Here is a 16,191-nt window from a genome sequence, read left to right on the forward strand (position 1 = left end):
ATTATAGCAGCCATAAATTACTTAACTCTCATGGTGACTGATTATGCTAAAGTTGCGGTTCAAAAAACATTGTGTAAAAATCGTCGCAACGCTTCTACTTGGACATCAACCTCTTGCTGCCTGACACTAGTATAGTTGAGTCAGTTGGGTTTAACGCCGCTTTGAACAGTATTCCAATCATATCACGGCGTGTCAACTTAATTTGGGAGGAAAGCCCGAAGTGATGCAGGTTTCAGACGTTTACCACCTAAGTAAAACCTACATGTACGTGCATGGGTATGGTGCTGACAAACCTAGAAATATAATCGGGGTGAACCAGGATTCGATCCCACAATCATAGGTTTCTGGTGTGCCCAAGGGACGCAACTCTGCACAGCGAATCGCGGCGCCTCAGACGACTGGGCCGCCCGTGCCCCCAACACAAGTACATGCTTTGGTGATGTTGGTTAATGATCAGAGTGGGTTTTTTATCTTTTGATTCACATAAAATATGAAATATAATGAATATAATAAAGACAAATATCAAACATATTTAGATGAGGCAACTTGGGTCCCAGTTGATTCACACATCGCTTTGTTGATGCAAACACTAATCTAACGCATCATGTGTGGTACCGGTCTGATAAACATGTTTAACAAACCAATCTATATGTAAATTGAAGCAACATAAAAATACTATTTTGCGCGGCATAACAAATTGTTTGCATGTCACATGCTTCAATACGTTCTCGCCACCGTGTCCAAGTGCAGAGATTCTGCTTCTTATTAAGTAAAGAAAAGCGTTGAAGAAATATATTAGTTTGGCAACACGGTTGGGGGCAGTTTTTATGTCTCGCCTAAAACATTTTTTTTATAGCTGTCTAAGCATAGATAAATGCTACTTTTGATGAAACTCGGGAGCTTCGGGCCCCCAACAGAGACATCGACCCAGTTCAAGTAAATATGATTTATCAATGCAAGAGAAAAACCAGTCTAGATTTAACAGATAAAAAAATAATAGCTGCGAAAATTACATGAAAACGATATGTTAATCATGAATTACGTCTGCTGTCGAAACATAAAAGACAGTCACCCGTATGACTGGCGAAGCTGATCTTTCTTTGCTCCATAATTGGCTCCGTTTTTTTTGGAAAAAATACATTACAAAATTCTTTTGAATGCATGCAGCATAAAGGATAACGTGTTACGAGGCACCCACGTGACTGGCGAAACTGGTATAACAGGTTGCACTGGTTTAAACCAGTTTATTTTCAATTGTATATAAAGATTGTTATGAATCTGTCAAGACTTTTTTGTCTCGTTTTTCAGAGACATGTCCATGAGGTATAAGGGCCCCCTGCACCACAGCCTCACGACCTCGTAACAGAAGAATCAGTGTCCTGAGGTTAACATGCGATTTGTCTTTGTGTTACTTGAAGAACATAAGCAAAAAAAGGTAAGATCTCGGGACACATACTGTTTTTACAAGTATTACACGGCTGGCAATTGCAAAGTCTCTGGTACGTTCTTACACTGTCGACCGCCTCCGTGGTCTAATGGTAGAGCTTCCGCCCGGGGAGCGGAAGGTCCGGGGTTTGATCCCCGGCCGCGTCATACCAAAAGACGTTAAAAGATGGTACTTGTTGTTACCCTGTCTGGCGCTCGGCATTAAGGGGCTAAAACAATGACTGGTCGGCTCGGAGTCAGTATACTGTGTCTGAGTTGGGTATTCATGTTAAACTGCGGCATGGTATCTCAGTCAGCTAGTACTATAAATCGGCATCAGTCCGGACTAGTACAAGCAGCCACACAAACACACACACGTACATGCACGTCGCTCTATAAGTGCAATAATCTTAAAACATTAAATTACACCTCACCTCTTACACTGTACTTCATGGTGTTGATACATGTATATTGCTTATACGAGAGGGCCACATCTAATCCATTCCGTAGCTATTTCCAAGCCACATGAAAGAAACGATTCATTAAAATACAGAAACGGTCCATGATGTTTCAGAATGATCGAGGTAACGGTAATGTAAACACATACGTGCTCTGTATGAGTTGAAGGCATGTTTCTATATTTGACATTCGGTGAATATGGGCAGTTTTTCAGCCGACTGTTAAACCAGGAATCCGGATGACTCATCCTAGAATCCGGGTGCCAGAAATCACATATAATCGTGGTAATGGTCATTCCCAGTGATCAGTTTTCTTTGCTTCTGTTTGGGTCTAAAACCAAATATATTTAAGCAAAATATTTTCTCGTGTTTTCTGAAACAGAGCTTCGTTACTTATGCTGACCTCCTTGACCTTAGTTTCAAGGTTAATTGTGGTAGTTTGGATTGTTTCGTCCAAGGTTTTAGCAGCCATACGTATTTTCACACTGTGGGTACATTAAAAGATGATATGTTGCTGACCCTCTATCAAAATGCATTTATCCTTTCCAAAAATGTCCAAAAATGGAGATGGTCAGAGATTGAGATGATGAATATTTCGCTTTAGTTTCACCTCACAAGATAAACTACCTTTGCCAGTTAATACAGTTTAAATGGCTATCGAAATAAGATGGTGTAGTGCTGCACAGATTAAGTAAATAGTCCGAATTAAAGCAACCATAAATTACTTAACTCTCATGCTGCCTGATTATGCTAAAGTTGCAGTTTAAAAAGACACTGTTTGAAAATGTGTCACAACGCTCCTACTTTGACATCAACGTCTGCCTGAAACTAGTCCAGGCTTTGGTGATGTTGATTCATGGGGAATTCATGTTGTGAATTTGTTCAAAGTGGGGTTTTTGTCTTTTGATTTAACATGAAATATGAAATAGAAATGGAATATAATAAAGACAAATATGAAATATATAGAGATGAGGCAACTTTTAGATTGGGTTGCATTGTATGCACGCATCGCTTTGTTGATGCAACCACTAATCACACGTATACAGGGTAGATTATCGGTCTGATAAACACATTTCAGAATCCTATCAAAATGCAAGTTGAAGCAACATAAAAGAATAATCTTGCCCCATTACTCGATGCAATGCCTACATGTACAAACAACCTTTGTGTGACGTTCCCATTTTTTAGAAGGTATTCACTTTGTGTGTGTTTCTGTCAGCAAGCATGGCTGCACATGATTTGAAGCTATATATTAAAATGAGTGGTTTAATCTGGCATTGCATTCATATACGGTTTCAAAACCTTCATCAGTGTATGAATATACATTTTATTTGTTGCCTAAAGGTATGTGCTAGCATATCATATTTAGGACTTGGACACTCCGTCATACGATTCTTGCTGAAGAGTTGTTTGATCAAGGTTACATACAACATTCAAGGCCTACAGTAAAGCTTCCGAAAAGTTTTTTAGACATTTCGAAATTTGACGCATCAGTGACAAAAATGATGTCCGATGTAATTCATTATTTTGACTTGTACCACATGTTCCTATGTACATGTTTTTTTGACGGGTGGGGCAGGATACGCTCACCTTTTCGCAAACACCTGGTATCTTTAACTATTTGATAGTGACTCATAAACACATTTCATGATATAGTCGGAATTGTACAATGTACAGATTAAAATAAAAAAATACAGCTAGAGGGTTTAGGTGATCCTGGCACAGTCAAGCTGGTTAGGTTCATCATCAGCTCAGGGCCTTTGACCCTTCTACACGCAGCCCAGAATGGACGTCTCCTAGGAAGTGCTGCCTAGTCAAACCCACCCAGAACTTTGCGGAGAATGTGAAGACTCCCCAACACTGCAGCCTTCTGCACTACCCAGATTGTCAGAAGGGCTTTATTCCTGGTAGCAAACCCGGGTACTCTGTCAGTCAACAGATTGGGAGGTACCAAACCTAAGGCACCGAGAACAATGGGGAGTCGGACAACTTGGTACTTGGGATGCAAGCATGACATTTCAAAAGCGTGATCCGCATATTTGCCATGTTTTTCATGAATCTTGTCAATCACATTTGTGTCAAGAGGGACAGAAAATTCAATAATATAAATGATTTCATTGGATTTATCAGGTTTGTTGGCCTAGATACGTCTGAGGCTGTATACGGGCCTATTCCAAAGAATTTTGTATTTATCATTTTCCATGACGCCCTCTACATTTTCAAGATCGTACCATGGATGGACCACTGTGTCAAAACCACAAGCATTGCGGGTATGGTAATACAAGGATCGAGCTACACCATCATCAAGATACTGTGTCTGTGCCAAGGATGGGCATCAACTGACAATGTGCTGGACTGTGTCATTAAGTTACATTAATCTACATTTCATATTTACATTTTGATGAAAAATCACACATTGACGGTTTCGAGTGGGAAGTGACTGGTCCTGTGCAGCAAACAGAAAACCTTCTGTTTCACTTTTCAGGCCAGCCAACTTCATCCAAGCGAAGGACTCTGCAGGGTTGCTGATCAACACATTGCATGTAAACTTGATGCAGTGGTCGTTCAGAAAGACTCTCCTAGAAAACATGAGCCTGGGCCGATTTGATATGGCATTTCGCTTGGCTGACACTCATTTCTGTACCGTCCAGCAGTACAGAACCATCAACAAAATCAAAACTGACATTGGGATTATGTCCCACATCCTTGGCTCGTTTTAGAAAACTGTGGAATGCCTTATCATGAATCTTGACATGCTTCACAGGAGAATCATCAGACAAATGGGTGCGAATGTGCACAAAACAATTCTATTATGAAGAGCCCAAACGTTAATCAAACCACGCCCTTCCATCATGTTGTTAAATATGAGCGATACAGTGAAGGGCGAGGGTGGTGGGATCTATTGTCTGACATGATTCTTCGTGTGAGGGTGTCAATACCCTGGATTTCTTGTTTCGTCCAATCAACAACACCAAAAGAATACGACAGGACGAGTACAGCATCAGCATTTGTGGCTTTGACTTTATTGCGAACGTTCAACTCTGAACTCCAGATTTTCTTAAGTCTACATTTGTACTCTGCCCGAAGTTTGACCTTGCTATGGGCATTCTGGAGTACGTATAGGGCTGACCTTCCACGAGATGGTCAATAACTCCTCCGTAAAGTAAACTGACTGATCTTTCCCCTCTACCTTGCCACGTTTCAAATGAAGAATGTTGCATTTGTCGAGTCCAAAGGACATGCCGATATCATAAGAAAAAGACTCGACAAGCAAAATCTGTTTTTTTGTTTCTTCATTAGCCACTTATCTAATATTAAGTATCAGAGTGCTGTACAAAAATATCATAATAGTGAGTGAGTTGGGTTTAACGCAGGTTTTAACAGTTTTCCGGTTATATCACAATGTGTCAGCTTAATTTTGGAGGAAAGCCCAAATTGATGCAGTTCTCAGACATTTACCACTTCGGTTAAACCCACGAGCACGGGTATGGTGCTAACAAACCTAGAAACATAATCGAGGCAAACCGGGATTCGAACCCACAATCATAGGTTTCTGGCGTTCCCAAGGGACGCAACTCTGCACAGCGAATCGTGGCGCCTTTGACACTTGGATATCTCCAGAACAATGGTTAAACGGAATTATTCGTCCGATCTGCAAAGGTAAAGGAAGTACGGATGACCCTGGAAACTTTCGGCCCATAAGTCTTATCAGTTGCCACGGAAAATTGTTTCCCTGAGTTATTATAAAAGATTAAACGATTATGTTGAAAGTAATAACATTCTGTCTGAATCACAAGCGGGTTTTAGACATGGATACTCCACAAATGATCATATTTTTTACCGTGTATGCAATTATTGATTTTCTAAAAAATAGAAAGAAAAATTTGTATTGTGGTTTCGTTGATTTCAAAAAGGCAATTGACAATGTTTGGCGTATCGGTTTACGGAAAACAAATTTCAGCACAAGGTATTGATGGAAAACTCATTCGTACTATTGTTAATATGTACGATGCCATTAAATCATGTGTGTGTTCAAACGGTGTATATTCAGAACAGTCACTTAATGGTCTGTTAGATCTCTGAGTTGTTCGCATTACTCTATGCAGATGGTACAGTTTTGTAAGCTTTTAATTATGAAAGTTTACAAAATATGTTTGTATTTTTTTCACTTTACTGCAGAAAATGGAGATTGCATATCAATACCAGTAAAACAAAAAATATAGTTTTTGGTGGTACAAGAAGAGACAAGAGTAAACATATAGTATTAAATGGCTCACCGATTGAATATGTGACTGATTTTAAATATCTTGGAATTCACTTATCAAATAAAAGCTCTTTCAAAACTTCTATAAAAGCAAATTGTGAAGGCCATGTATTTTGTATTACGTAAAAGTAAAACATTTACTCTACCCATAAAATGTCAATATATCTCTTCGATGCTATGGTAAAACCAATTCTATTATATGGTTGTGAAATCTGGGGTTTTGAAAATTGTAAACAGTTGTTCACCTGTTCACCTTAACTTTCTACGTAAATTGCTTCCCATTAAGAAAAGTACATCTTTATACATGTTGTATGGAGAACTTGGAACAGCCCCTTTGAGTAATTCTATCAAATGTCGAATGGTATGTGTTGGGGCTAAGGTCTTATCTGGCACAGAACAATAGTTATCAAGAATTCTATATCAAATGTTACACGATGAAGTCTGTACAAACAATAGCTGTAATAAATGGATAAAATGTTTGGAAATTATTTTCAATGAAACGGGCTTCCGTTTCTATTTGTTAAGCCAACAAGCAGCTCCTCATAATGTCCTTAAATCTATCATGTCGTTAGGATTATCTGACATAGCAACTCAAACATGGAATGCAGAGATTACAAATTCTTCTAAAGATATCACATATCGCATATTAAAACTGAACTCGTCCTTGAAAAGTATTTATTAGTTATCCCTTTCTCGTTGGCTGTAAAATTTGACTCGCTGACTTGGTTGATGCATGTCATCGATCCCAATTGCGTGGATCGATGCTCATGATATTAATCACTGGATTGTCTGGTCCAGACTCGATTATTTACAGACCGCCGTCACATAGCTGGAATATTGCTGAGTGCGGCGTTAAACAACAAACCAACCAACCAACCTGAGCGTAAGTAAAGTTCTGTTCTGACGACTGGGCCACCCGTGCCCCATAATACCATAATAAAACATGTGTAGCATCATTGCATGATAATATACTGAACAACAAAAGTTCCTGTGACATTGAATAAGATTTAATTCAAAGTTATGTTTTTTACCAAATCTGAAACAATTTCGGTTTGCAACAGATAAAAGACTCATGTTGGTGTTCAAATGGTTTAATTTGCCATACTGACTTCAGAAAATGCGTGATTTCATAAAAATAACATGAACATGCCAAAATGTCAATTTACAAATCAATAGCGTGTGTGTCCACCTCTGGTTGCGACCCAAGCAACACATCTTCGTCTCATGGAATGGACCAGGCGTCGCACAAAGTCCTGTTGGATATCTGTCCATATCTGCTGGAGCATGTTTCGAAGTTCCTGGAGTGTCTGTGGAACACGTGGTTGACGTCGAAGGCGCCGATCAATCTCATCCCACATGTGCTTGATTGGTAACAGAACAGGGGAGCGAGCCGGCCAGGGGGATGACATTAACGTTGTTTTGTTAAGGAGAGAATCCTGAACAAGTCGAGCAATATGAGGCCGGGCGTTGTCAAGTTGAAAGGTAATGCCTTGGCCATGACGACGCAAAAACGGTAGAACAACAGGGCCGATGATCTCGTCGCGGTAGCGCTGTCCCTCTACCACTATCAAACGGGTCCTCTGTCTTGCTGTAATACCAACCAATACCATGATGCTGCCGCCCCCGAACCGTTCTTCTTCCATGACACAATGATTGACGTAACGTTCACCTCGACGTCGGTACACTCGAATCCGTCCATCGTTGTGGCTGAGATGAAAACGAGACTCGTCAGTGAATAGAACTTGTACCCACTGCATGGCCATCCAGCGTAAACGCTGCACCACTGTAGACGTGTTTGACGGTGGTTTCCTGTCAAAATGGGACGTCTGGCGGATCTTCTGGCGACAATCCCTGCACATCTGAGGCGACGATGTACGGTTTGTGAAGATATTCGTCGAAGCCCAGGGATGCTTCTTGCTGTCACTGTTGCTGGCTGGAATCGATTTCGTAGGTGTGTTGTTCGAATCCTTTTGTCTTGTCGATTATTGGTTACGCGTGGCCTGCCACTCCGAGAATGGTCTCTGACTGCATTCGTCTGTTGCCAACGATGCCATAAACATCAAATGGTGTCTCTGTGGACGTTAAATTGTCTTGCAACATGACGTTGACTCGATCCTGCATTAAGCACACCAATGGCTCGCAGACGCTCATTTTCGGACAGGCGTGGCATTTAGTAATTTTGAATACTTGCAAAATTTTGCTGTTTTTCTGAGTGGTTGTCAGCACGATGCTAAACAATGCATTTGGAATCCCCTTAACGCACATGTTTTTTATACCCATTTTGGGGTAGTGAAATGCATGGGACTTGCATAAAAGTCAACTTTTGCGTGGAATTCATGCTTTTCTGTAGCAGTTGCGTTTTTGTGACCTGATTCCATACATGTACTACAATATTGAAAACCAAACTTTACTTGTTTAAAAAATATACTAAAATATTGGTGTCTCAGGAACTTTTGTTGTTGAGTATATTTGTTTCGATTTCGGCTATTTCTGTGCATTTTGGGGAATGCTTCTGATTAGATCATGAATGTTTTAATTATAAAAATTCTCCATTGTAGTTCCATATATTATGATTACTTTCCTGTGTTAATTGAGTCGCATATATTTGTCTTTGAACGTCAAACATGTCACAAAAACAACATACTCCATGGTTGAATACCTTCTTTGACACTAATCAGAACCGATTTTATTTATAGAATATACTAACGGAAAAACGTAACTGTCTTTCATATAGAGTTAAAAAATAAATCTATTCTGAAATGTAATATTGCACCTTTTCAATGCATATTCATGAAGGCATCTCCTCGACATTAAGGGTTTGATTCACACAATTTGGATGTTGGAAGCATGATGATCACGCACAGGCTTTTTAAAAGTGAATAGCACACAATGATCGTTGACTCATCAGGTGCTCATTAAAACACTTTTCTTTAACCGTAAATAACGCTTACACAAGGCCACGTCCTGCTGAAAGTCAACGTCTACACGCCTTGGGTATGCTTCAAACAACAGTTGCGAAAAGTGAAGTTGCGAAACATTTTAATGTTCATCAATACACAATATCATCTCTTTGGAAACGTTATCTACAGCAGGCAACACTGATGACTTGCCACGGGCCGGTCGTCCACGTATGGAGTCACGTCAAGAAAACAACCATATTCGGTTTGTGCATCTACGGAATCGATACCAAACTGCAACATTAACAGTTCGGACTTCCTGGGTTGATACCAGTTAATAGCAGAAGCTGCCACGTTAACGTCGGGCACGCATAGCTTGGTGTAGACACCATCTGAGGTACAGAAGAGAAGACTGGTGCAGTATCCTGTTATCCTGTCTTGCAAAGGTCAACAGGCGCCGTACGGTACAAATACCAGAACGTAATGTCACGTTGAAGCAGGATAATGCCCGCCCACCCACATGTTGCACATGTTGTAACAGACTTTCTGATGCAAAGACCAGGACAAGCTGGTAACGCAAGTTCATTTTGGGCAATCTTTGGTTGGTAATGCGCCGCTTTATTGCAGTTGACAGTTTTCTAACAATATCACCACACTTGATCCACAGGAAAGTCACCGATTTTGAAACTGATGTTATGTGAAATGATTTTTAGTAAGGATAAGATATATGGATGAACAACTTGTTTATTATCCCCCGACATATAATGCAGGGGGATAAAGCGATCAGCCAGTCTGCCTGTCCGTCTGTCTGTCCGCCCGTCCGTCTGTCTGTCCGTCTGTCTGTCCGCAATCATTTCCTTTTCCGAGGCAGAACTCGAAAACCATTCAGTGTATTTGATCGAAACTTGTCAAATCTATCAGTCACATAGTGAAGTGGTGCCTTTTGATATTTTGGGATTTTTCGAATTTTTATTTTTTTTAAATTGTTATGGAAAGAAGTTGGACATAGACTCCATTGGGGATGGGGTTCGTTTCCGGGGCAGAATTCAAAAACAATTCAGTATATTTGATCGAAACTTGAAAGATGTATCATTCCACGCTGAAGTGGTACCTTTTGCTATTTTGAAATTTTGAAAGGACACGATTGCTGGTTTCACGGATAATTATTTCGCGACTTTTTTGGGGGGCTTCTTCAGCGTAACTCGAAAACCGTTCTGTATTTTTTAACAAAACTTGGCAGATATATCACACAGATCCTGATGTGGTGGCTTTGGGTATTTGCGGATTATTGGCATTTTTATTTTTTCTTGATTTCCATGGGAACAATTTGGACTTAGTCTAAGAATGTAGGGGTAGGTGTCGTTTCCGGAGCACAACTTGAAAACTGTGAAAGACTTTTCATCCTAACCTGGTACATGTATTAACCAAGTGCTGAAGTGGTTGTTTTTTTTGTTATTTAGAAATTATTTTCCATGGCAACAAGTTTGACTTGGACTCTGTTCATAGTGGTGTGTTTGTCCTGACCATATCTCTAAAACTGATAGGTATTCTTTCATGACACTTTGCACACACCAGTTTGCCTTTTGCTACTTCGGGGTGTTTAGAAAACAAATTCCCATGGCAACAACTTCGATTTTGACTGTTCATATTGGTGTGTACTTCACAGAAATACAAAATTCCGAATCCCAATCCAATGGTATTGTTTTGATAGAACAATAGCTACTCTTGTATACGGACAGACAGATTACAGAGAAATACTCTAATCGATTAATCATTTGAACAGGACGAATTTTGCATTTGTTCTGCTCTGAATCAAAGTGGTTAATCGATTGGATATGAAGAACCGGTTGTGAATAGTGACCAAAAGCATGTTTGAGTATTTGGACATATATACAGCTAGAATGGTACTCTAATGGCTTCTCATTTGTTTGTATGAACGTGTTTCAGAATAACGCAGGACCTCAATATACCACGTGGACAAGTTTACAGTTCTCTGAAGCTAAAATCTCATTTTGACGCACAACGTAAGCATCAATAATGTGTTACATTTTTGTTACAGTAATCACTTTTGTATCAGCAGTATTTTTTAAATTGTTTAGCGCGTCTCTTGTTTGAAATACATTTCCACCACACTGACTATTCCCAATCTCTGGCCAGTAATACAATACTAAGTACCACAAAAAGAAATGAATAATGGTCAAGGATACAGACGTTCATGTTCTATTAATATTTCATAAAATTTGGGCGTCAGGAAAATTTCTGTCTTCATGGCGTGATGCCATAGTTGTTGCCATACCTAAACCTTGACGGGATCACACTGCTCCTTCCAATTATAGATCTATTTCCTTGACCAGATTCGTTTGCAAAACCACGGAACGCATGGTCAACAATAGATTGATATGGAACTTTGGATGTAATAATTTATTAACAAATATTCAGTGCGGATTTCTGAAAAATCGAAGTATTGTTGACCATTTCGTTAGAGTATTTTGTTCAACATGAAGTTTTTAATAACCAACATCCAGTGTCCATCTTTGCCTTGGATCCATCAAAACATCCATTCCTGCTGCCAATATCAATCTTCAAAATATAACTCAGCTTTTTCTTCTCCACCATGGCAGTTGGTACAGTTGGTTGACCTGTCATTAACTAAAGTCAAGAAATCAGAAAGAAACTAACTAATCTACTTACGACAATATAATCAGTTGCGTAACACATATAGCACTTACAAATATATATTTCCAGATGAATACAAAGATGGTGATGTACTTGCGACTGCCAACTATGTCATCAAGATTACCAAATATAGTTTAATTTTAACAGAAGAATCAAACGCAATGTTTACAGCTCTTAAATGTATATATGCTCAATCTAAACATAAACAGTTCATACTAATTCCCGATTCCCTGTCTTCAGGCCATGAAGAACATTTCCTATGAAAACTTCCACTTTTACTTGATATTTTAGAATTAGATGTTACATCAATATTTCCTAAGCAAAAGAAATGGGACACGCAAGTATGTATAAAGATATCACATGAAATAAAACCAACTTTCTGTTACACTTGTCTAGGTTGTCTGTCCAGATTTGAAGAGGTCATAATATGACCTTGTAGAATTGGCCATAGCAAATATACACATGAATACTTATTGAACGGTTGGGATCCTCCATTTTGATGAGAGAATCACAGTCAAGCATGTTCCGATTGACTATTGGTTTTGCCATGACGAGGGATAAATATTTCAAATCATCATCTCTCAAGTATCTTTTTAATGGTTATATTTCTCGCTTGATTACTGGATTTTAACAGGAAATTGAATTGTTGGAAAGAAATTGATTTTCTAAAAGATCTTAATGTCGTTTAAATATTAGTAGATTAAGTCTGCAAATGAGATTTCAGTGGCTGTACTGTTGAAGGGGGTTAACGGAAGTTCCACATCATTCAAAGTACATTTAGGCCTACCCCATTTTTTCTGTGATACTTTTAGTTATTTTACTGTCCTGTGTCCGCAGGTGTTTATATAGTGTAAATGAATTTATTATGTTTAGCCCTTGATAGTCACGATATGGCTGAAATATTGCCGATGAGACTTTTATTTTAACTCAATCACTCACTCAATTGTTTTTAATGTAATTCAATTCAAATTCAAATACCTTTTCACTTTAGAGAATGTCATTTATGGAGCCCTTCCGCATTAAGATGGTGGAGCCATTGCCGAATCCAACCAGAGAAGAACGCTTGAAAATTCTACATGAAAGCGGCTACAATCCGTTCCAGATCAAAGACAAGTATGTTATCTTTGACCTTTGGAGTGATTCCGGCATGGCTTCAATGAGCCAACACCAGTGGGCTGCCATGGTGGATACAAGCGAAGGTTGCATCAATCCCGAGAGCTTTGACACTTTTGTTGATAGCATCAAACGTTTAACTGGATTTCCATACATTCTTCCCGTTCACCAAGGCAGAGCAGCAGAACATATTCTCTTCTCAGTCCTAGCTAGGCCAGGTCTCACTGTATTCAGTAACACAATGTATATCACAGGGCGTACAAATGCTGAACTTAGTGGAGCGATAGTGGTAGATGTTCCTTGCAAACAAGTTGTAGGTGGAAACTTCAATGGAGATCTTGACTGTGCACGGTTACAGGAAGAGCTCAGAGAGGTGGATGCAGGCAAGGCTATTGTCATCTTGACCCTAACCAGCAACAATCAAGCAGGACAGCCAGTATCCATGGCAAACATCAAACATGTTTCTGAAATCTGCAAGATGCATGATACCCCTCTGTTTATGGATGGATGTCGTTTTGCAGAAAATGCATATTTCATCAAAACACGAAACAAAGTGTATCAAGGTGTTCCCGCAAGAGATATAGCTCTGGAAATGTTCTCCTACTTTGATGGAATGTACATGTCTGCTAAAAAGGATGGATTGTGTAACATTGGTGGCTTTTTCGCCACTCGACTCTCTGATATATACGGAAAATTCAAAAGACGAATGATCTACATTGAAGGCAATTCCAACCATGGTGGGATATCTAGCCGGGATATGGAAGCTGTAGCCAGAGGCCTCAGGGAAGGAACGGATGACGGGTATCTGAAGTACAGAATCGAAAGTTTGTCCACGTTTGGAGACATCTTGAAGAAGGCCGGCGTCCCATTAGTTGAGCCAGTAGGAAGTGCCATCTACATTAACGCTGCTAAATGTTTACCCCACATTCCCACAGCACAGTATCCAGCTTGGGCCCTGCACTGTGCCCTGTATGTAGAAGGTGGCATACGATGTAAACATCTCCATGATGTCTTGAAAGTCGATGATACCAACGAACGGGAGAATCCCAAGCAACAGCACTTTATCCGACTAAGCTTACCAAGGAGAATGTACACCTTGTCTCATCTCATACATATAGGAGATGTATTCAAGAACATTTTGGGGGAAAGGAGGAGTATTTCAGGTGTGCTCATCAAGTGCCCTTCTGAGCATTATTTCGCGGCTATCATGGAGCCAGTGAGGAAATGCTAGATTTGTCTTCCGCTTTCCACTCGCTGATTTAAATATAATGATTTACAAGAAGCAAAGGGACTGGAGGACATGCTACTTTAGATTGCATCTCCCTGGTATTTAATTCAGTATGTATACATACAATACTGAGTGTGTCTGTGAGATAGAGAGAGGAGAGAAAGATGCATTGTTCAGAGAACAGTTCTTTACACATATATAATGTTAGGCTGTCTTACATATATTATCTCATTATCATTATCTGTAAAAACATGTTATGCCGTGTAACAGAAGATTCACACCACCATGTATGTTGTGAACAATATTTTAAAGGCTGTTAATCATAGATACACACTGGTGACTAAACAATATTCATTTAATGGGATAAACACGTACATGTATGGTGTTCTTTTATACCAATTCCATATAAATCATAATTTGATTGACTGCACATGTATCCGCAGTTTTGTATGTAAGATATTATAGTGTAGTTATTCAAGTACGTGGGTGACGTAGGGGGTACTTTTGTAAAGAACAGAAAATCGTAGAATTTTGGTCTGATAATGGAAAATAAGAACAGCACTTGTATTTTCAGAGTTTCTTAAGAGTTATTGTAGCAACAGTGTTTGGTAGAATATCTGCCAGATAGGAATTTGTTTTGAAGAAAAGACAAAGTTAATGTTTCTTTCTAAGCTCAACTAAAGGTTCTCACCCGGTTTCTCAATAAAAATGCTGCCTGGAGCATATTGAGGTAGGCTAGTTACAATGTGTGCAGCTTCTAATTGTAATTTTCTAATATTCCACGTTGTTCTTCAAGGCAACCATCCCATACCTCACATATGTATTCAAAGCATGCTCTGAGTTTTCTCATTGAGTAATTCATCTTGGAAGTTGTTTTTATTATGATATCCATATGAAATAAAGCAACAATACCCTTTCTATATCCAATAGAAATATCTGCATAACGTAGAGTCGCTTTAGGAGCTAAACCTACTGTGTTTTGAAATTTGATGTAGTCCCACTGTAGAGTAGATACCTCTTAGTTTAATTTGGAACTGAGCACTTCAGCGCGAGGTTTCAAGTGTATAGTGAGTGAGTATGGTTTTACGCCGCTTTTAGCAATATTCCAGCAATATCACGGCGGGGGACACCAGAAATGGGCTTCACACATTGTACCCATGTCGGGAATCGAACCCGGGTCTTCGGCGTGATGAGCTAACGCTTTAACCACTAGGCTACCCGACCGCCCCTTCAAGTGTATAAATAAGAGGTATCTTCTCTACAGTGCGAGTACATCAAATTTCAAAATACAGTAGGTTTATCGCCATTCTACCATGATGGCAACAACGCTTTGAAAACGGTGCTCTCTTGCAATGTGTAATAACACAGGGTACAAAAGTCCACAATCTTAGAACATTCCAAAAAGTGGTCACAGGTAGTTATATATGTAGCAATCATTACTAATGTACAGGATAAAAAAACAACGTAGTCTTGAGTAGTTCAAAATAAGTGTTCAAAACACATCGTTAGTCAAACAGAAGTTGATAAATAACCCTCCAAACTTAGTCCAAAGACAGATGTTTTAATTTCAATTCAACAAACCTGCTCCGCACTGTTTGGACTCACCAAGTTATTTCTTGTAAATCACCGAGAGAAGTCATTTCCAAAATAGAACATGCCATTTTCATTGTAGGGGTGACAGGTTGTAGAAGTTCTTAAAATGCATAACGAATATATTTTTACAATAAACTTCATGAATAAACATTCTACTATATATTTTGCATGTGTTAGTGTTATTAGTTTGTTAGCAATCAACCCCAGTAAATAATAAAAAAATCAAGATAAACAAACACCTCTCCACAACGATGTGGCAGAACTTGACCTACATCACAGTTACTCACACTTCAAAACTGTCGGGGACACGGGTGGCCCAGTCGTCTCAGGCACAGCGATTCGCTGTGCAGAGTTGCGTTCCTTAGGCACGCCAGAAACCTATGATTGTTGGTTCGAATCCCGGTTCGCCCCGATTATGTTTCTAGGTTTGTCAGCACCATACCCGTGCTCGTTGGTTTCACCGAAGTGATAAACGTCTGACACCTGCATCACTTCGGGCTTTCCTCCCACACTAAGCTGACACGCCGTGATATGACT

At 39.5% G+C, this 16,191-nt stretch overlaps 1 protein-coding gene across 1 annotated transcript; it reads left to right on the plus strand.

Annotated features, from left to right (window-relative positions):
- Positions 1–1,320: 1,320 nt before the first annotated feature.
- Positions 1,321–15,167, plus strand: LOC124117266 (tryptophanase-like). The gene is made up of 3 exons (XM_046479071.2): positions 1,321–1,435; positions 10,992–11,068; positions 12,712–15,167. Exon 3 carries the CDS (start codon positions 12,715–12,717, stop codon positions 14,062–14,064), a length of 1,350 nt encoding a protein of 449 aa, XP_046335027.2. The 5' UTR covers positions 1,321–1,435; positions 10,992–11,068; positions 12,712–12,714; the 3' UTR covers positions 14,065–15,167.
- Positions 15,168–16,191: the final 1,024 nt, after the last annotated feature.

This window comes from Haliotis rufescens, unplaced genomic scaffold, assembly GCF_023055435.1.
Source record: "Haliotis rufescens isolate VD_foot unplaced genomic scaffold, xgHalRufe1.0.p SCAF_72, whole genome shotgun sequence".
Taxonomy (NCBI): Eukaryota; Metazoa; Mollusca; class Gastropoda; order Lepetellida; family Haliotidae; genus Haliotis; species Haliotis rufescens.

Coding starts and splice junctions, on each gene's coding strand:
- LOC124117266 (XM_046479071.2), top strand. CDS start 12,715: ATGTCATTTATGGAGCCCTTCCGCATTAAGATGGTGGAGCCATTGCCG.